This window comes from Tinamus guttatus, unplaced genomic scaffold (genome assembly GCF_059628265.1).
Source record: "Tinamus guttatus ecotype Peru unplaced genomic scaffold, ASM5962826v1 Tinamus_guttatus_pri_ptg000211l, whole genome shotgun sequence".
Classification (NCBI taxonomy): domain Eukaryota; kingdom Metazoa; phylum Chordata; class Aves; order Tinamiformes; family Tinamidae; genus Tinamus; species Tinamus guttatus.
In genome coordinates, this window is record NW_028288745.1 from 176,987 (window position 1) to 197,259 (window position 20,273).

General features: G+C 39.6%; 1 protein-coding gene across 3 annotated transcripts in view; it reads left to right on the forward strand.

Annotated features, from left to right (window-relative positions):
- The first annotated feature begins 176 nt into the window (after positions 1-176).
- Positions 177-20,273, forward strand: part of LOC104565825 (putative oxidoreductase ZK1290.5) — a 36,710-nt gene continuing 16,613 nt past the window's right edge. For 2 of the 3 annotated variants that reach the window (XM_088524559.1, XM_088524558.1), the window contains exons 1-3: positions 177-262; positions 10,331-10,579; positions 15,523-15,624. In XM_088524559.1, the coding sequence (XP_088380685.1) occupies positions 199-262; positions 10,331-10,579; positions 15,523-15,624 (415 nt within the window). In that variant the 5' untranslated portion in view covers positions 177-198. The remainder of the gene's footprint in view (positions 263-10,330; positions 10,580-15,522; positions 15,625-20,273) is intronic. The other variant, XM_088524560.1, reaches the window with a different exon arrangement.

The window sequence follows — 20,273 nt, forward strand, 5'->3', positions numbered from 1 at the left end:
AACAAATCACTAACGGTCACTAACGGTCACTAACGGTCACTAACGGTAGCACACGCGCCCACCTGCCACTTTTCAGCCGCGCGGCCTAGCCCGCCCCGCCCCGCGCGCTTTACGGCGCCGCGCGGCAGCCGCTGAGCCTGCCGGGAGTTGCAGTCCGCGACGCCATTAAACATGGCGGCAGGAGCGGAGCCTTTAAATATGGCGGCGGGGTGGCCTGTGCGGGCCCTCGCTAACGGCCGCGGCCTGCCTGTGCTGGGGCTCGGTAAGTGCTGCCTCCGCCTTTAGTCGAGCTGGGGCTTTGCCACTGATGTTGTGTGAGCAGGTAGAGCTTGTCACGTGTTCTTCACAGTACCGTGGGCATCCTTAGCTGTGAGCACACTTAGAAAGTCTTAGCAGCTCAGTATCAACAAAAGGGTTTTGAAAGTCTATGCGATGTTAGGAGTTGCTTTTATCGTCAATTTCTGCACTTGTATAAACAGGTAATGTATCCATGCTGAATGTTGGTTTATAATCTCTTGGCCTTGATAAGACCTGAAGGCACCTGTCCCCTGCCCATGGCACTGCTGCAGCCCTGCTCCAGAGTCACAGCAGCTCTGGGGGAGGCTGCACAGCACAGCATCACCTAAGTGACTTGAGGAAAGAGTTTGCCTGAAAGTTATAGGGAAGGGAGGCCTCTCTGTGCTGTCTACTGAACAGCATGCTGTCTCCTGTCCTTCACTTACATCACTAAATGCTAAGGAGTTGTTTACCAGGCCCAACTTGACTACAGTGATGGTCTAAGAATGTAGAAGAAGAAGAAAAATAAGTTTGGAGTGTTCTGGGCCAATAGCTTCTGTCAGGTGTGACTTTCTAGGAGTTTATCTTGATTTGCAGTGGCATCAGGTAGCAGAATTTGGTTCTTTGACTTCCCTTTTCTGCTCTTGTCTTGCTAAGGTAGTAATTGACAGTTTTCTTACACAGGCTGTGGTTCTTTGAGCAACTTCCAATATACTGGAGAAGTCAGGTCAATTTAGGAAATGCTCGTTCAATGCTGCAAAACATTGCAGATAAGAAAAGCTCAAGACACTTGTATTTGTGATAAGCTATAAATAGGAGTGACAGAGTCCAGGATAGCGTTACGAGAGTAAAGAAAAATATATATAAATAAAAAGCTTCAGATGGCAAAAGGTGATAGCATTTTTTTTTTCAACTAGGGTTTTTGCACATGTGGTTTTTTTGTTTGTTCTTGTTTGTTTTTGTTTTATTTTGTTTTGGAGAGCTCTTGGGAGCTTGTTTCCATGCCAGTACTTCTTTGGCTTTCCCATTTATATAGCAGCATGATAAATTGGTCAAAGTGTCCATGTAAAAGGGAGTGATGGGGCAAGAAGGAGATGATTCATTAGCTTTACATTTTCTTTCTCATTGTTTGCGCTTATTTGCCCAAGCTGGTCTTGGAGATGAGAAACCATTTCCATTAAAAATGTCTAGCAAGAAAGATGGATATTTGCACTGCAGAAGGCTACATAGTATACAAAACAGTTTATGATTCTTACTTGAAACAATATACCAAAATCTAAGCATCCAAAATTCCACATTTACTTCTGCATATTTGTATTATGTTCTATTCATGTTGTGCCCACCAGCAATGGTAAAGCAAGCTGTCTTTTGGGTTATTTTAGGGCAGCCCATCCTGTGCTAGGTACAGCTGTTAGATATAGCTTAATCAACAAAGGAATAAGAGCCTACTTCTTTTCTTATAAATTTGAAATGCATGAGTGTTTTGGCCATAATATACGATGCACACGCAAAGCTGTGCCCCGGAGGAGGCTATCACCTCCTAATGCCTTTAGGTTGCTGTAGAAATCGGCTGTGTCCAATATGTTCCTAATAAGATAACTCTAACTTCTTTCCATATTTGTAAATTTTACTTTATTACCATTTTAAAAACATGGTGTTAATGATTCATGATCCAAATTGCAGTGTTTTGAAGTTACACTTCTTTATAGAAGCTGTGTGTTTCCAATTGCTGCATATTTTTTTGTGAGTCTTTGAGTATAGTAGGGATTTCTCTGCACTTTTGTTGTTTTAATTTAACTACAGGATACTTGGTGCTTACCTACAGCAATGTAATTACAAACAACTAATTTTTCAAAGTAGTGCACAAAAGAAAAGGTGTTTGGAAAAGATAATGCATATACTTTGTATATGCATATCCATATACTAATACTACTGTTCATGCTTATCTCTATGGAGCCCTCACAAAACTTTTCATTTCATTAAGATTTTTTCATTAAGTCTGTGGAATAAAGCTGCTGTATCTAAAGCATTTAGATATAATCAGTAGGAAGAGAAATTTGTTTTCTGAAATTAAAAGCCTCCTTATTGAAAGACTTTGTGGACTGAGGGAGACCCAATGGTCTTCTAGTGGTAAAAAGTATGTGATGGTTTCACAAACATTAGCAGTATTCTTCTCTGAATATGCTTTATTTTCAAGGTAGAAGTAAGTACTCCTAGGCATTTTAAAACTCTGAAGTTATGGAAACTCCATACATGCTTATTTATAAAAAAAAAAAAAAAAAAAAAAAACCCTTCCTATTCCCCCCCCTCCCTTTTTATTTTTTTTTAATATGAAAGGGCCCTAAAGCCCCACTAAAAGTCATCTGTTAAGATTTGTTCACGTCTCTATAGTGAAACTATGCTTAACCCCTTGATATGATGGTTATAATTCCATTGAAAAAGACTTTTTTTTTTTTTCCTCTAGATGCAATAATCATGAAATTCAGGATGTTTGGACATAGAGCCTGTGATTTCCTGACAAGTTGTGTAATTAATATATATATACATATACATATATATACATATATATAAAAGAATATTTCCTGTAAAGTTTTTATGTAATCTTTGTTGCAGCTAGAATTAGTAACAGAGCTCGGTGAAATAAAAAATGCTTTAATAATCTGGTTCTATCAAAATATAAAATCATATGCTTATTTTGGAAGGGGATTCAGGACTGAAAAATTACAAAAGAAAGAGGCGTGTGCGCTCACACACATACTCCTACTGCGTAGAAGCCATTCAGATCCCTTGTCTTCATTTCAGGGTGTTCCTTAGAGCTGCTTCCTGCAATTCAGCTGTAGCTTTATCTATCCCAAAAAATCATAAAAATACATTTTTCTGACCTGGCTGATTATGTTTAAGACACAGCATCATTTGCACAGCCATGCAAGTTGTGCTCTCTTGCTCCCAGTTCTTTTCACAAGTGAGTTTTGTGGGGTTTTTTTGTTTTTCTTCTTGTGTGTGTGTGTGTTTTTTTTTTTTTTTTTCTTGTGGAAAACATAGTTGTGTTACTGAATTTTTACTGTTACGTTTCTCTTCCTCTGTCCCTTATTTCCCCTGGGGAAAAAAAAAAAAAAAAAGTTTGGATGATTTGGAACCTATGCTTAGTGCAGCTGTTTTAATGTTTCCTTCCAATACACATTACTTTTTCTATATCCTTACTAATCTTGTTATCTGCTTTAGAATTATTAATTCCATGGTTGTTCATAGTCTTTCTTAAACTGAACTCTGGTCAGAAAAAAAGCCAGTCCTGTTGGGACTGGCATCAGTTGAGGCTTTGCTTTTTAGCTCAGAGGCAGCAGAATCAAGGCTTCACTCTGTCATTCACCTCTTTTAGTATGTGGGTTTTTTGTTTTGTTTTTTTTTTTCTCTATTGCTCTTTCAGTCCTTAAGGAAATTTATGGCACAGTGCTCCTAGTATCAAGCCCTGCAGCACTCCCCTGTCCCCCCCCCACCATTAATCTTATCCTGTAGTAAGAATTGACTGTTTATTTCTCCTTTTGTTTTATGACTCAACCTTTTTTTTTTTTTTTTTTTTTTTTAATTCTGCCAGGACTTTACTGCTCACCCATGGTAACCAAGTTTCCGCAGTAGCCTCTTGTGATGAACAAAATGCCACAACTATAAATCTTGCTGTCTCATTCATCCACGATTCCTGTTGCTCTGACCTTGAAAAGTTGCACTTAAGCTTTGAGGGCTTCCAGATATTTAACTTTTCTCATAGGTACAAACTGTGGATGTATTCCAGGCAGCTGTATATTTGTGGAGAGTGGAACAATTTTACAGGAAAAAACTCTCAAACCTAAGCATGCGAGTCAAATAGAAAAATGGTAAGGTTTGCAGTCATTTATATACATATATGAGGTCATCGTTATAAATATAGGAGACCTGGTTGGTGTAGTCTACCAGATTTTTGCCTTAAATTGTGTTTCTGCTTGGATTTAAGCTGTGGTATGAGTGCTGCCATCTGTTGGGAAGTATACGAGTAATTTAATAGTGTTTTCAGAGGACAAAATAATACAAAAAAAAACCCATGCCCTTCAAAATGAGCTTCTGGTGAAGTATTTCCTTGTTTCATTGTTTCTTACAAGACTAGAGCCCATGTGCACCTGCAAGGCTAGTGTCCACTTGCACTGATTTGTGTTTGACCTGTCGACTGGGACTTCTTCACAGTAGAAGGAGCTTCCTTTCTTTCAGGCCGGGTTCACTCTATTTTTGGCAATCACACTTGCTGATGTGATACAGATGGATTGCAAAGGTCCCTCAGTAAGTATAACAATACCCAATATTATTAAGCTATATTATTAGATAATACAGTTAGGCTTTAATGACAATTTAATAATTGGAGCTTTTGTCAGCTAAAGCAGAGATGTTTTCTGTGTGTGCTTTAAGATTTTCTGTTATCATTGTTACCAAAATGAGACAACTTCAAGCACCTGTGATGAATGAGTGAATTGTGACCCACTGGAAGTGAGCAAGGTGAGCTCCAGTGTGTTTAATTTTGTCTTTCACTGTGTTTCTGTAATGTATAGACATCGTAACATCTTTTAAGAAACATTGCCTGACTTTTGTCTCTCAGACTACATATAACAGAGCCCCTTGTGCTTCTTTTCCCTTGGCAGCACTGAACGATGAAGCCACATGCTGCTGTAACCCAAATTGCACTAGTTCCTCATGCCTGCAACAAGGGGCACGAAACCCTGAACCCCCTTCTGGCTTAATGCTTATGAAAATACCTGCAATAAAAAAATACCTGCAAGTGATAAAAATCCTGCCTGTGAGCGTTAAGGAAGGAAACCCCCAGCCAAGGAGAGGGAAAGCGGTCCTTGTGGCTTTGCGAGAGTTCCATGAGAGCAAGCTCTGTGCCCGGGGCTTGCTGCTGGGGAAGTGTTTTGCATTCTGGTGCGTGCGCTTCTAAGGTTGCCCCTGTAGCGTGAGAGGCAAGGCTGCAAGAAATTCTTGTCGGCTTGCAAACTCGGAGGAAATTATATTTTAAATTCTTAAATGACGTGAAAATAGGGAGCATTTGATCAGAAGCATTCTTTATTGATTAGCTTTAAATTGCAGCACTCATAGCTGTAGTGCTGCTGTTTTCTGAGTGTGCAAGTGCCGGTCGATTTTAGTGGGGCTCTGCAGATCTGGCAGCTTACAGTGCTGTGTGGTTTTGCTGCACTGGGATCTTAGGTCATGTTTCACAGTTGCACTTACACTCTAGGCACTCGTATGGGTTTGTTATGATGTCTAAAATTAGCCATCATCTTTAATGCCTTGTTAAATGAGGATCTTGAAATGAGTTATTGTATGTATGCTTTCCTGATGTAAGCCACAAATCACTTTAAATTTCATTTTCCCTTCATACTTTTTTCTATAGTATTCTTTTTATAATATTTTTAGTTTTTTATTAGTGATCTTACGGTGAGCTACAGCTTTTAACATTACTATCCCTTCACCGTATGCTTAAACAATATAACATATATGCAAATATTAAGCCTTTACGCTGTGCTTAAGTGTATTGACCTAGTCCTTCCTCTTGTGACGTCTTGACTTAAAATAAGTTTTAATCATTCCAAGTTGTTTGGAGGAGAAAAATGTCATAGGTGTACCGTGTTATGATTATTCCCCAATGTCTGACATCATTAATCAAGGAGTGTAATGATCATCAAACCAGTGCAGGATGGTGCCTTAAATAAAGGAGAGAAAACTAAAAAGGTTTTATTCAGTCCATTCCTTCTTGCTTCAGGCAAGGTTTGCTATATATTGCACATATGCTTACCTGTTAGGAAATTAAAAGCTCTATCAAGGTATGGTAAGTGCTGGAAGTATTTGCAATTGAGTTAACAAAGGGAACAGAATGAAAATCATTTAAAACTGGTTCACACCAGCAATTCTTTGTGCACTATTAACTGCTAAGATCTAGTCACAAAACATTATTCTGAGGAGAAAAGGTTTAGTGAACCCTAGAAATTGGATTTGATTTATGCCAGAAAATCTGCCTTTTCACTGCTTGAGATTTCTATGGAAGAAAGCCACAGTCTTTTAGTAAATGGTTTCTAAGGTAACATCTTATAGCAGAGCATCTGAAAACAATTTGGTGTTAATGAGAAATGGTTCTCACGGTGGTGGGAAAGTGTTGAGTGAAAGGAAAGGCTTCAGGATTTGGCAGTCTGTCTGTAAAGGCATTTAAATAAATGCGTGCTGCAGCTCTGCTTATGAAATCTCCACGTGGATTGCGCCTCTGTAGTCCATCTTTGAGATGCACAGGTCAGTTTTCAAAGTCATCCTTCCCTGTGAGGAAGGGTCTGAGCAAAAATGAGCGTTTGTGCGTGAAAGCTGCATGATTTAAATAGTTGGCATTTCCCAATAGGAAGTTTGTTAACTCCTACAGCACAGATACCTGCATTTTGGACATCATGCTTTATTTTTTCCTCAGAATCCATTGCATTCCCAGCCCTGCAGTGGCAGCAGGTACTACTTGCAGGCTGGGAGATGCCTTTTAAAAGCTCCTTCTCTAAAGCTGTGCCCAGGTAAACTTGGGCTCTTTGGGCAGAGAGGGACCTTAGCTTCATGGCACATCTGCCTCTCCTTTACAGTCTGGCCCTCTGTGGCCCGAGGGCTGGAGCTTCTGTCAGCAGTGGCTCACGGCCATTCCTTCCTTCCTCCCAAGAGAGCCAAGGCTGGCAATCCTGCCTCCCGTTCCCTGGAAACGGGACCAACACGTGCTGGCTGCGTCCTGCTCCCCTGCAGCTCGACTCCCTGCCCGTGCTCTGCGCTCCAGTGCGGAACAGAACTGCAGTGTTCGGGGTTGCGCTTGCAGCCTTTTCTCCCTTGGCCTATTGAAGTCTAGGACCTTATTTGAGCTGAAATGCAAAGGAGAAGAGCAGTCCTGGAGTGACCCCACTGCAATAAGCAGTGGATTTTATTTAGCAGGAAGATGTGCAACAGTAGCAATACATAAGTAGAGAGTCTATTAATAAATCAGTAAAATTGATACAACTGTACAAAGGCAAGAGAAACTTCTGGGTGGGATCCCTAGATTTTTACATAAGTGTGAGTAGTTTTACATAACAAGAATGAAAATATCACATATGGTATAGTTGTGATGCCATAAAAATGCACATAAACATAACTGATACATCTAATAGGAGATCCCTGGTGAAATCTTCCTGTACCAGTGCATTGGTACTGCATGGTACTCCCTGCATCCTCCCTGTGTTGGGATGTTGGCAGAAGCAAGTTCACATCCGCACTGCGCCCAGTGCAGCTCACCTTCCATCAGGTTTGTGCAAAACCACCTTTCTCCCCTCCTGCTTGCTGCAGTCACAGCACTGCATTGCCATTTTGGTATTAAAGAAGGGGTAACAGTTTCAGGAATCAAGTAAACCAATTGTCTGCAGCTTTGACCTAGTTTTAGGTAACTGCTGCTCCGGCTGCCCAAAGCACTTGTTGCATAACGCACTCTATGTGGGGGTTGTCTTAGGTTGTCTAGGTGCCCATCATCCCCATAGGTTGCTCCACTGTTATGCCTGCATTACACCTACTCTTGCAGATTGAGCAAAATGTCTGTTTTTCTGAGAGCTGCTGTCATGCTGGGGCACATAACCTCTGTCCTGGAGAAATAAAGGAATAAAGAAGCACTTGCTGATGGTTTGAGAGTTGACTTGAGCACAGCTTTTTATTACGATGCTGCATACAAGAGCAGGGGACCTGACTGTGGCTGCCTCATTGAAGGGCAGTGAGCAGTAATTGCCTCTCTTTGAGCCCTCCTATACAGGGACGTGTGATTTTGTGTCTGGGTTAGCAGTAAACCTTGAAACATCTAGTATGTTCATTTGCTGGGCGTGTGGACAAAGTTATGTCTTATTGTCAAACATGGTTGTAAAGTATTAGTGGAATCCAGTTGTGTTGACGGTTTTTATTACATGAAACTGATAAAGTGATATAATAGAAATAAAATCAGTGGAAAAAGCTAATTCACGCCTATGGTATTCAATACCAGGTACACAGTGAGGGTGTTCAGATGACTAATATTTTGTATATTTTATATAAATAATATACTGTTTATAATGTTCCTTACAGGACATAAGGATGACCCCCTTCACAAAGGAAGGGAGTGAGTGGGATAGCTCCTGATGAGTAAATGCTGGTTCATGTTAGTTTTCAATGCAAGTCCAGATTGTATCTTTATGTGTATCACATAGTGTGAAATATATCTCAGAGGAAAAAAACATAATTCGAGCATGAAAGAATGCTAACGTTTACTGTATTTAAATATCTTGTGAAGCCTGCCTTAAAGATGCAAACCAAAGAGAAACAGTGAGGAAAGGAACTCAGGCAGCATTTGAGTTAATTCATCTTCTTCTGTCACCCTTTGAATCTGTGAATTGCAAGATGTTTAGTCAAATGAATAAATGCAAGAAAATTGGAATTTTCTAGAGTACAGGAGCTATAATGTTTGTTACTTTATTAACCCCTGGGTTCCTGGGTTTCATTATTAAGTTGCCTTGCAAATTGGTGACATTACATAACTGTGTTTGAGGGGGGGGTTCTGTGTGGGTTCTTTTGTTGTTGTTTGTTCCTTTTTTTCCTTTGCATAAGGTCTGTTGTAGTTCATATTAAGACACAGCAGCGGACCTGATGTGCTCTGGAATGATCTTTGTGTCTCTATTGCCCTTGGAGCAGTCGTACGTGCTGTCACTGAATGGGGAGCAATACAAAAATATTCTGAATTTTGCCTTCTTCCCAGCTCAGTCCGTTTAGCTGAAAAGGGTTAAAAAAAAAAATGTGTGTCCTAAATATTCTTTCTGGAAGCCATTATGCATGAAAAGGATCCGAGTCCATTTGCAGGACTTCTAAATGAGCTCCATTCATTCGGTGCTTAGAAGTGCCCATTCAACCACAGTCACAATAGTTATAACCTAATTTCTCTGGCACCAATACCAGCTTATTAAAAGCAAAGAAGTTGTTATGAAGTATGGTAATTTCTCAGTGCTAGTTATATAATTCTTTATTAAAGTTCCTTTAGTGTCTATATAAGGTAATAATTACATGTTCTTTGTAAATAGTTGCAGTGTAGTAAGATTCACTTAAAGTTATTAAGCAGAGTAATGCAAACTTTGCAGTATTAATTTGGAAATGTAGTTTGATGTAGCTTTGCTTATTTCAGTGCAAAACAAGATATGGAGGCCTCATTTCTATATTTCAAGTAACAGTTTAACACTCGTAATGTGCAGGTCGTTGTGTTCAATACCAAATATTCTGCTTGGAGTGAAGCAGTTAAAAGGACACATGTTTCAAGTGTATATTACTCTTTTTGACCTGGAATTGTCACTTGTAGTTTGAGCGGTGGCCAAGGACCCTGATACTGCAGCTGACAGTGCTGCTGGTCACTGCTGAAGCTAGTGACCATTTGTTTGCTTGTGGCTCTTTGTAGAAATAGGGTCTTTTGGCAGCATTCATCATCTTAGCAACTGTCTATTCTGACTGATGAGACCTAACTGAGCATTTCCTTGGGCAAACTGTAAAAAATACTGTTTATGGGAAGTGTGCGAGTAGGGGTGAACGGGTGAGGGGCTGATGGCAGGAAAAACAACTAACAGGAAAGGGTAAGTTGAAAAAAAATCATCCTTCTTGCGCTCAGTTCTTTATCTGACGGTCCTCCTGCTGGCTGCTTTTCCTGCTGACTCTCCTCCTCCTTCCGTCCCTTGACATGCAAAGTGCTCTGTTTTGTACATCCCCAGGATACCTACCCAGGGTGACTCGCGGTGCTGTCTTACTGAAACTGCCCGTGTCTCCTGCTGCTCTTGTGCAAGGGGCTCTTCTCTTGCTGCTGAGCTTGACTCATATGCAAGTTGCACCTGCAACAGGGTCCAGTGTGGGGTTACACATTCAGTAAGAAGGTTCTGTGACAGTTTGCCAAAACAAAAATATATGAGAAAAAAAATCTGTGATATCACTCGTAATGTACTGTTAATACTGTTGGTACTCTTGATAATTGACTTCTAATTTCTTTCTTTAGGTACTTCACATCATGGTGGCTATTCCCATGATGCTGTGGTCTATGCCTTGCAAAAATGTGGCATTCGTCATATTGACACAGCCAAAAGATACGGCTGTGAATCTCTTCTCCAAAAAGCCATCCAAGACAGCGGGGTGCGGCGGGAGGACCTCTGGATAACCACCAAGCTGTGGCCCGGTGACTATGGCTATGAAAGCACAAAAAGAGCCTGCTTGGAGTCATGTAAACGACTCGGTGTTGAATATCTTGGTATGAATCTTTATATTGCTCATTTATCGCACCTTCCAGGGAAGCACTAAGAAAGATAAATGAACTGACTCAACTATGAGGTAGAGGTAGATCCTGGGAGCTAAATTTTGCCTTTATTTGCATGTTTACAATTTTCTTGTTCTGTTTGTTCTCGAAGATGCTCATGTGTGTAACTCAGAGCGCAGAATAATTCCTAGTTGTGACTGTTGCAAATACTTTAAAATATGTTAAACTATGCTTTTGTGAAATTATATTTCATTATTAAAATGATTTGAAGGTCAGCTACATACCTGGGAATGTGGTTCAGAAATAATTGAGTAATAAATGCCTGATTTCTTGCCTCAGCTTCTAAATTCCAAGGAATGGACATCCTCTAAAACTTACATTGTAAGACTGTTGACATCTTCTAAAAATCTGAATAGTTATCTTGGTTCTTATCTGATGCAGAATCATTTTGTGAAAATGTTTTATATGATCCAGAAGACTTCAGAAGATTAAATTTTACTCATGCTGAATTGGACTTGGGCACTCTTCAATTTGCCCACCTCATAAACCCCTCATAGTGAAAAACATGGTATTTGTTACAGAAAGTCTCATAATAGATGGATAAGGAGCTGTAATAACGACCCAGGTGACAGCAGTAGAGGTACCTCCTAGAAATAAATGCAAACTATTTTAAAATATTTTTCCTTCTTCCTTCCTAGCTGGAGCAATGCAAAGAAGGAGGAGGGATAGAGGAAGATAAATTTAAAGTAATACTCTAAAATGACACTGTTGGAGATGGTATTTATACTGACTAAGGGAGAATAGTGGATCTTACCATCAAACGTCATCTGGAGTGCCCTGTAAAGCCTCATTTTGCTTCTTTCCCTTTCCCTATCCTCCTGCTGCCAAAAATGCATTTACATGAACAAGTGAAAGTTTTTTGCAAAAGCTTTTGCAGAATTTGCTGACGGTAGCTATGTGCTAGATTGGCTTTTTGCTTCCATACACTGCAAGATAAAGGGTTTTTTTTTTTAATAAATAAATAAATAAAAAGCTATACCTGTTAAGACTTTGTATGCATATGTTTAACTGCATTCTTTATGGAAATCAGCTCCTGTATAGGCATCCATCAGGTTCCTGTATAGGTACAGACTAATGCAAAATGTGTTAAAATCCTTTTTGGTCTGTCCAGCACAAATACAGGCCACTGCAAAGAGGCTTTTATACACAAAACTTAAATCCCTGACTTCTTCCTCTAAATTAAGAAATAACATGTTTCTTCCTCACTGCTTTCTACTGTTTGGGTCTTTTTTTGTGTGTGCTTGCTTCTTTTTTTCACCCTTCTGCTTGCTGTGGCACTGGTGCTGAATGCTGATGAGAGAAAACTTGACTTGACTCCAGGAAGTAATTTTCTGTTGGTTCCTTTTACCTTTCCATGATTTGATTATTTCTTCAGGTACCAGATATTTATTTTTTCTTTAAGCAGGTGCTTCACAAGTACTTAATTTTGACATTACTGCTAAGAAGAAAATGTGTGCGAGTTAGTTTTAAGTTTAACTCTAGGTGTTGTGGTGAATTAGGCCCTTAGTGGAGGCAATAAATCATGTGTTTTGTGGGCTTATTAGGAAGTATCATGTGTCAGGGTGGCATGTTCCTTCCAGAGCACCGACAGGCCTGGGAACGACCAGGTGGAAGATTCTCTTGACAGGGTTTCTGAGCAAAAGTTAGCAGTGTCTTTGAACAGAAAATTTTCAGGTGCTTCAAGAACACTGAAAATAAGGACTTCTGTTGGCAATGTTAAGGCTTCCCACAAATCTAACAGAAGTAGCTGCAATGCAGAAGGTCAGTTTACAAATACAGCTGTAGGCCTACAGAAGTCAGCCTATGTATCCCTAGATTTTAGGTGGTGAGCATGCCACCTGCATTTCATGTTATCTTTCTGCTAGCTAGTGTGCCATGGAGAGGGCATCAAATCAATAACAAAACAAGTTTCCGTATTATGGCAATTTGTGTCGAAGCTTGTGTAGGAAAAGAAAGTTTTATTTACAAGTTAGTGTTAAAGCCAGCAGTTCTGTGAGAACTCCAAATGAGAGTTTCCTGATTCACCATGTGCTGTTAACCAAGTATGTGGTTCTTCTCAGCAGTGGGGTGTGTTTGTTTCTGTGAAGTTCCACCTATATGTAACCTTCAGCAGAAAAGGCTCCAGAGCAATGGCATTGTAAATTGTACAGCTCTTGGCTCCGAAGAAGGTCCTGGTTAATCCCCTCAAGGATCCAATTGGACTACTCAACCCGTCCATGAAGTTTGAACTGGAGACTCAGAGAATAATATAATAATGATGGATAAATCTGTTCATTAGCAGTGTAGAAAAATGCTAGCCCTCAACACAGAGGGGAGGTAGCCCCTGCTTTTAAGAGAAGTGTTCTACATAAAATACAGTTGTGGAGTCTTTCCAATAACTACTTGTGGGAAAATGGCATTGAGAGAGCAATGTTCCACAGTCTTTTTGGATTGTTAGATCATATATCCATGAGAAGCTGGAAATTTGTATTGTGGGCAGTGGCTAGTACACATATTCTCCTGCTTGCATTTTCTAAATGTGGTTCTCCAGCTGGCAGTTGTGACAAACCAATGTGAAATGGCAGCAAATATTATAGGTTTGGCAGTGGCGGAGTATGTTCCTTGGGATTTGGATGAAGGACCCAAAGTAACTGCCGGAATATGCTTTGTGGGTTACTGTATTCATAAACAATTTCATTTTCCTTGTGACTGTTTTCAATCAGTTGCATTCAACGAAACTTAACCTATAGCAAATCTGCAGCTTGAGTCAAAGAAATATTTGTTATATCAGCATATTTGGATGGTAGAACTTGGCCATTTTTTGCATCTAAATGACAATGAAACACCCTGTTTGGACTGTGTATTAATGCAGAGTAGTTTGGAGGTTACTTCGAAAGAAAATATAGGTCAAGAGAGAAAAGTACCTCTTCATAAGTGCAGTGCAGATTGAGAACAGCAAGGACCATATGGTCATTGCATTGAGTTAGCTGTGTGCTAAACACTGAAAAATACTGTTCCACTTCAAATGTGTAAAATGACCCCACGCTTTTGAATTAAAAGGAACCATGTTGATCGTGGGTGCCACAACCACTAAGAAGTAATAAGCCACTCAACATTTTAAAAGTCAGTGTGAAAATAGTTCACATTAATGCTAGAGTTCCCACAGTGCTGTTTTCTTTTCTTTTCTTTTTTTTTTTTTTGACATTTGGCTTTAGGCACTGCTACAGCTTGATTGCCTTTAAAGAATGCTTAAAAAGCTGTTAAATACAAAGCATGGTTGTGAATGCAGTGGGGTTTGCTCCCATCTGTGAGCACAAGCAAGCGTGTGGGTGTAGGTGTGAGCGCTTGTATAAATGAAGATGCAATTGGCCAATGCTGCTCTTATTGGGCCCCAGATACTGTGGGAAACCTTCTAACAGGTGCTGTGGGAGTAAACAGGTCCTCATTAATGAACTGCTTTGTTAAATAGAGCTGCAGCTCCATGGCTCTGCATCTCTCCTGGCCCTGCTGTGTTGGCTGGCCATGCTGCCCTGTGTCTTGGGAAGACAGACTTTATCTGCTATGATTACTATGTGCTTCATTAAAACTGAGGCGTTTGGCCCTCTACTTGTCGTGATCAGGATCTAAGGCTCCTAAGCAGTTGATCTTGGCATGTGTTCTGTACCCTTTCCTACATGCATTTGTAGTATATTTCAATCTACAAAACTCAAGATTCTTGGTGTGAAATACCTACTATAATAGTATTGCAAAGATGCACACAAATATGAACCAGTCTACAAAACTGAATTTGCTAACCTGTGCATTTAAGTGAAGGTTTGAATTTGTATTTGTAATCCTTCCATTTGAAAATGTTTATGATGAGGAATGAGAAAAGTGAGACCAACACCTATTTAGCTGGGATAACTGCAGTTACCTGCTGAATTTGTGGTTAAGATGTAAGTAGAAATGTGGTGGCTTTTAAAGCTTCTCTTTCAGAATGGCAAAAAATGTCTACAAACCTTTCAAGGGTTTGTGAATCCCATCATTTTGCAAATTTGAAACATTTCTGTTGAGGAGCTAAACTACAGGTTTACTGGATCCTCTTTGGGCAGTCAGATTTGGAGTTCTGAGCTCTGTGTATGTGAATTTATCCTTTTTAATTTTGTGCTGGAAATGCTTCATTTTTAAGTAGGAGGATAGTTTTTTTCCTTGCACAGAGATGAGGAAAATAAAAAGCTTTCCTGAGACAACCATTTGCAGCAGCACCTTGAATACGTTCATCAGCAGCAAATATTAGTTACGTTTGAAAATGTGCTAGCCTGTCATAAAATGTAATAAAGCACAGTTTGGTTCTGTAAAAACTGCATTTTTTGGTATGATAAGAAATGGCAAGCATGAAATTATAGCAAAAAAAAAAAAAAAAAAAAAACTCAGAAACTCCATGGAAGAATGATTGTGCTGTAATTTCCAAGATAAATACATAAATGGAAGTATTCTACAGAAAAGAAAAACAGACCTGCAGCTGTGGTTGTATAAAATATCCCTGAAGTGCCAGGCATATTTGTCTTCCATTAACTTGAAGACTTCAGTGTTTCAGCAGTAGTCCAGTGACCAAATTCCCTTTGAGTTCAGAGTTCAGAAGTGCTTGTGGGGCTGTGAAACTCTGATTGCAGGGACTGGAGACTGAGGCACGTGTAACGTCTGACACTTCAGTTGTTAATGAAATGTTGTAGGTTTAGCTTATTAAAACCTAGAGTGCATGTATATGGTGATGAACATGGAGTAATAATTGCAACTGTTTTCAAGACAGTATATTAGAAACTGTTGTGGGTGAAATACGCTACTTTGCACAGTGTTGTTTTTTGTTTTGTTTTCCTTTTTAGATAACAACCAGAATCTTTACTAGATTTCTTTTTCAGATCTTTATTTGATACACTGGCCTGGTGCACATGTTCCAGATAAAAGCAATCGGGAGGTCCGAGCTGAGACTTGGAGAGCCATGGAGGAGCTCTATGAGGAAGGTAGTGTAACCATGAAAATCTGCCTCTGCAAAAGGGTTGTGATGAATTTTAAATTTGGGGAAATTCATAGGCAGAGACATTCAAGATGTTTGTTCGTGTTGGACCCTCAAATGTGAGTGGGGCTTGGATGTTTACGTCTTGTAGATCTCTGCAAATTGCAGCCTTAGCTTGCTAAGCTAAATGAGAGCTTTGTATTGCTTGTAAATCACAGGTTGCCAAATTGTGCTGCTGAGGTGAGTAATGTTGTATACACTTTCCTGAGGAAACCTATGGATTACAGCAAATGATGCTACTGTAGAATATTTTTGTGCTAACCTGTTCTAAGTATAAATCATGCTACTTAGTTTTACTTCCTTTTAATCTCTTTTTTTTTTTTTGGTATGGTGTTATTTTTCACTCTATCATGTATTAATATATTGTGGTACTTTAGATCTTGGTTTAGAAAAGGTTGAGAAAACAAACTAGCTAGATGAAAAATAAATATTCACCTTTCTTTTGCTAGCTAACTTTTTAATGGGAGCATGGGGTGGAAGTTTCTTCAAAGGCGGGCCCTATCCTCCCTAATCTGAGTGAAAAATATCTTTTTTTTTTTTTTTTGGTGCCAGCAATCTCCAACTTACATTCATAGCAATAGGAAAGAGAGGACTGCACCAACCAAAATTTATCGTGTAGATTTGGGAAGATGATTTTGCTCCTTATTTATGACCAGTAGAATGGGAGAGGAGCTCTTGGGCTGAGCAGACTGTCTGCTAACCAGGGTTACTGCAGAAGTGTCTGTATGGGGACACATGGTCACCCAGAGGCAGTTGCGGGCTGGGTTACGCCACGGCGAGTTGTATCAGAGCAATTAACAAACCTATTCCTCACCCTGCAGCACTTCAAGTACTTCTGGTGCACCTCTGGAAACAGAAGTAAATAAAGTGTACAGGAAGTTGCAAAAATGTTTTCCCATCATATAACAGATCGCAACGTTCAGTTTTTAAAGAATGACTACATCAACCTAAAATCTCAAAGCATCAATGACTTCAGGTCCTTAGATGAGTTATTCTACAATCTACTTAATCTTTCTGTTGAAGAGAGTTCTGACTGATGAGTGTTTCAGTTGGTGCAGGACATTTGTGCCTAGATATTTCATCCCAATCTGAGGCATATGAAGCGAGGGAATATTTCACCTTTTATTCTTACTGCCTGTCCCATTGTCTTTATTCTGCTCTTGCATGTGTGTGTTCATGATCTTTCTTTTCTGACACAACTATTTTTCTTCTTCCCTCTTTCTTCCTCTCTGTGTCTTTCTAATAGGAAAGATTGCGAATTGCTCAAGGATCTTGCAGTAAGGCACTGGAAATACTATCACTGGCCTCACAGAGAGGAGGAGAATTATTTTTTTTTTCTCTGTCCTAACTCTACCAACATCCCAGATGTTTGTGGTGTTTTTCTTTTTGTTTTGCTATTGCATTTCTTCAGGAGGTAGCAACAAGCAAATTGAAGAATCTTTGTCTTTCTCTGAGGCTTTCTATAGACTTACACTCACTTATGCTCACTTAGGTAAGCCTGAATTTTTCACCTCTGGTTATCTAACTTACCTCAGTCAAGTTTTCCTTCTCCTGTAGACCATGTATTCATGTACTTGAATCAAGTGCCTTAGAAGATGAACTGCCATATTTTTGCTGGAAAGGATGTCCGACCATAAACATGTGTTACTGGAACAATATGCTAACGTTAAACGTTCTGGAGATGGAAATGCAATGATTCCTGAGGAAAATATTAAATAATTCATTTGCATGGTTAGCCACTAAACGTTCTGTGGAAGATTAAGCACTTGCTGCATATCTTTATGTGATTGGAATGTGTTATGTGAGTAATTTGCTAACCTTGGTATGATTTTAATATATGATTTGGTCAAAATCCTGACTAGAGAGAGAAAACAATTTATTCAGGAGGAGGAAGAATTCTGTGAGTTTGCAACTTATCTTTTTCTTCTCTGGGCTTTTTATGACTTACTTTAGACTTCACTGGACATTGCTTCAAGTAGTCATTGGTTCCTGCTTGCAGAATTGTGTTTTTTTATATTATTTTAAGATTTTTTTTTTTTCCCCCGGGGCAGGGTGGGGGGGAACTTTGAGGAGGATTGAATACTTTATAGTTAATAATGTGCTTATGTAGTCAGTTCCCAGGATAAAGATTGAAACTATTCAGCTTGCTGTTATTTTTAACAATCAGCTGTGTCCAGACTGAAGAGTTTCTGAAAATGCAATGACAATAAACACACTTCATGTAAAAATGGGTTGTGTTCGAGGAATAATAATGTATATCTTTGTGCAAGAGACTTTCGAGAGTGTTAGAAGTTCTCAGGATGGACCTAAGGCGTTGGTCTGTCTGGAGGTAACAAGCTGTTCTTTAATGGTTTCTTTGTACTCACAGCTTGTGTGAGTGCGTTTATTTGAAAATCTTAATCTTTTCACTTCAATTTAGATCTATGTTAATATTTATTATGCAAAATTCCACCTTGCAAGCAATCTTTTAAAGTAACATAATTAATAGGGTTTTTTTAACCCCAGAAGGTAGTGAATACTATTGGCAAGGATGGCAAAACTTCAATGGAGCAATTTTGTTTTTAGGTTTGTATTAACTTTTAGATTGATGACAATGGTCACAAATAGTCCCAAGAAAATTCCCAGTTGGACAGAAAGTAAAAATAGTGACTAAGCACAGTCTGTAGCTGCAAATAGTTTGGAACTATGCTCAGCTGAGTTTGGATTCCTTTGCTACAGAGTCCTGTTTAGGAGAGAGCAAGAAGAACTGACTTGTGTTTCGTCTCTTTGGGTGTTCTGGCTCTCCATGTATTGCTGTGTGTTTTGTAAGTTCTTTCCACCCAATCTCTCCAGATTGACCATCTTGTTTCTCCTTGTGTTAAAACACTGCACTTACCAAAAGTTTGTTTGCTGCTTTTAACACAGGAAAAAAAAAACTCTTAATTTGTAACCCATAGCACTTCTGCAGAGCGTTACCAACTTGGTGGCTTTCTGGTCAGATACAAGAGATTGGCAGCTTTTTTGGGGTTGTGTCACATGGTGCTCAGTTTACAAACATCTCATCTGTTGAGTTTGTTTTTGAAATTGCCTCGTTTGTCTCCGGAGTTTCTCAGGACGGGCAGGTAGAGCGCACTGCATCCTACCCAGCTGATACGAGGTGTGTGCACCTGGCATAACCAGCTCCTCACTACATGGCCAACTGCAGTGGAGAAGAACTGCTACTCTCTGCAGTGCATCTATGGTCACAGCTCTGTAGATGTGGCCTAAAAAAAAAATCTCTCAAAGACAGATTCAAAGTAGATTCATCTAGGGGCAGTGGGGGCACCGAGCTGCCATAACACAACGTGCAGGGCTTCTGGGTGAAGTGTCTTCTCTCCCAGCCAGCTTGGGTGGGATCTCAAGGGCTTGGCTTTGTCCAGGTAGGTGTGCACTAATCTGCAAAACTTTGCCCCTAGTTAATAAATTTAGCCTCTGGGGGAGCTGTTAAAACAAATCTGAAACTTGCCAAAATTATTTGCAGAGGTGTTTTAGGGAGCAGAAAACTTAGGTGGAAAGTTAAAAGAGCCTTCTCAGCCAGTAATGAACCCAGTGTTAGAAAACAAGCTTGCTGCTGGCCCAAGGCTGGCATTTCAGGAGCATGCTTGAAAGAGTGCTTCGTATTTTAGCATTCTCTCTCTGCTACTTGAATCTGTGGTCCAAATGCCTAATGCAACCAAGCAGCTATCTCAAAATCTCCCTTCAGATTAAGCATTTTCCCAGACTTCCAGGTGTTTTCCTCAAGGGAGAATATGACACATAAATAGAGCGTGCCTGTTCTTGCAGAAAATCAGATAAAGGGATTCTGAAGCCACTGTTGCCCCTTATAACAAGAAAAATGCACATCTATGTTAAAAGAACAAACCCTGAAAGTTTTTTTTCCTTTTTTTTATCCCTGTGGGTAGATGTCTGGGACATGGTCCAGTGTCTTTCTGGTTTGCCTTTGAACTACAGAGTCTTTGGCTGGCTGAGCATGCCAATCTTTTATATTCTCCTGCCTAAATCCTCCAGTATGTTCTTAGTCTGTTAGAAGTCCTACCAGTAACTTTTCCTCTTTATTCTGTTTTTTTAAATGATCTTGCTCCTTTGCCTACAAGTAAGGTAAGATTAAACCTTTAACCAGCTTTTTTTTAGCATTCCAGTCATATGGCCAGAGTCTAGTCATTAAACTTGCTGGTTTGTATATTCCATAACATGAATCAAAATTTATAAATTCTCTATCCAGTTTTGAAGTTATACAGAAACAGTATTATTTTGCACAGTAATCAGTTATACCACTGAGAGATTGATATGCTGGTAAGAAAGGGCTTGTGTAGACAAAGATGAGAGCTGTTTAGATCCTACTCTTAAACTGCATATGCATTTTCCATCAGAGTTACAGGATCAAGAGTGCCGAGGAGAAAGGAGCAAAAGCTCTTATTTTGGTCAGTAAGAGGTTTATGTAGAAGAGCTGACTCTTCCTGTGGTAACAGCTGAAATCAACTAGGATTCTTGAAGCATCAGAGCTATGGTTTGAGTTTTTGTGGTCTGCTACGTTCTAATTTGCAGAATTATCTTCTCGGATAGCTCGGGCCGGAGGCT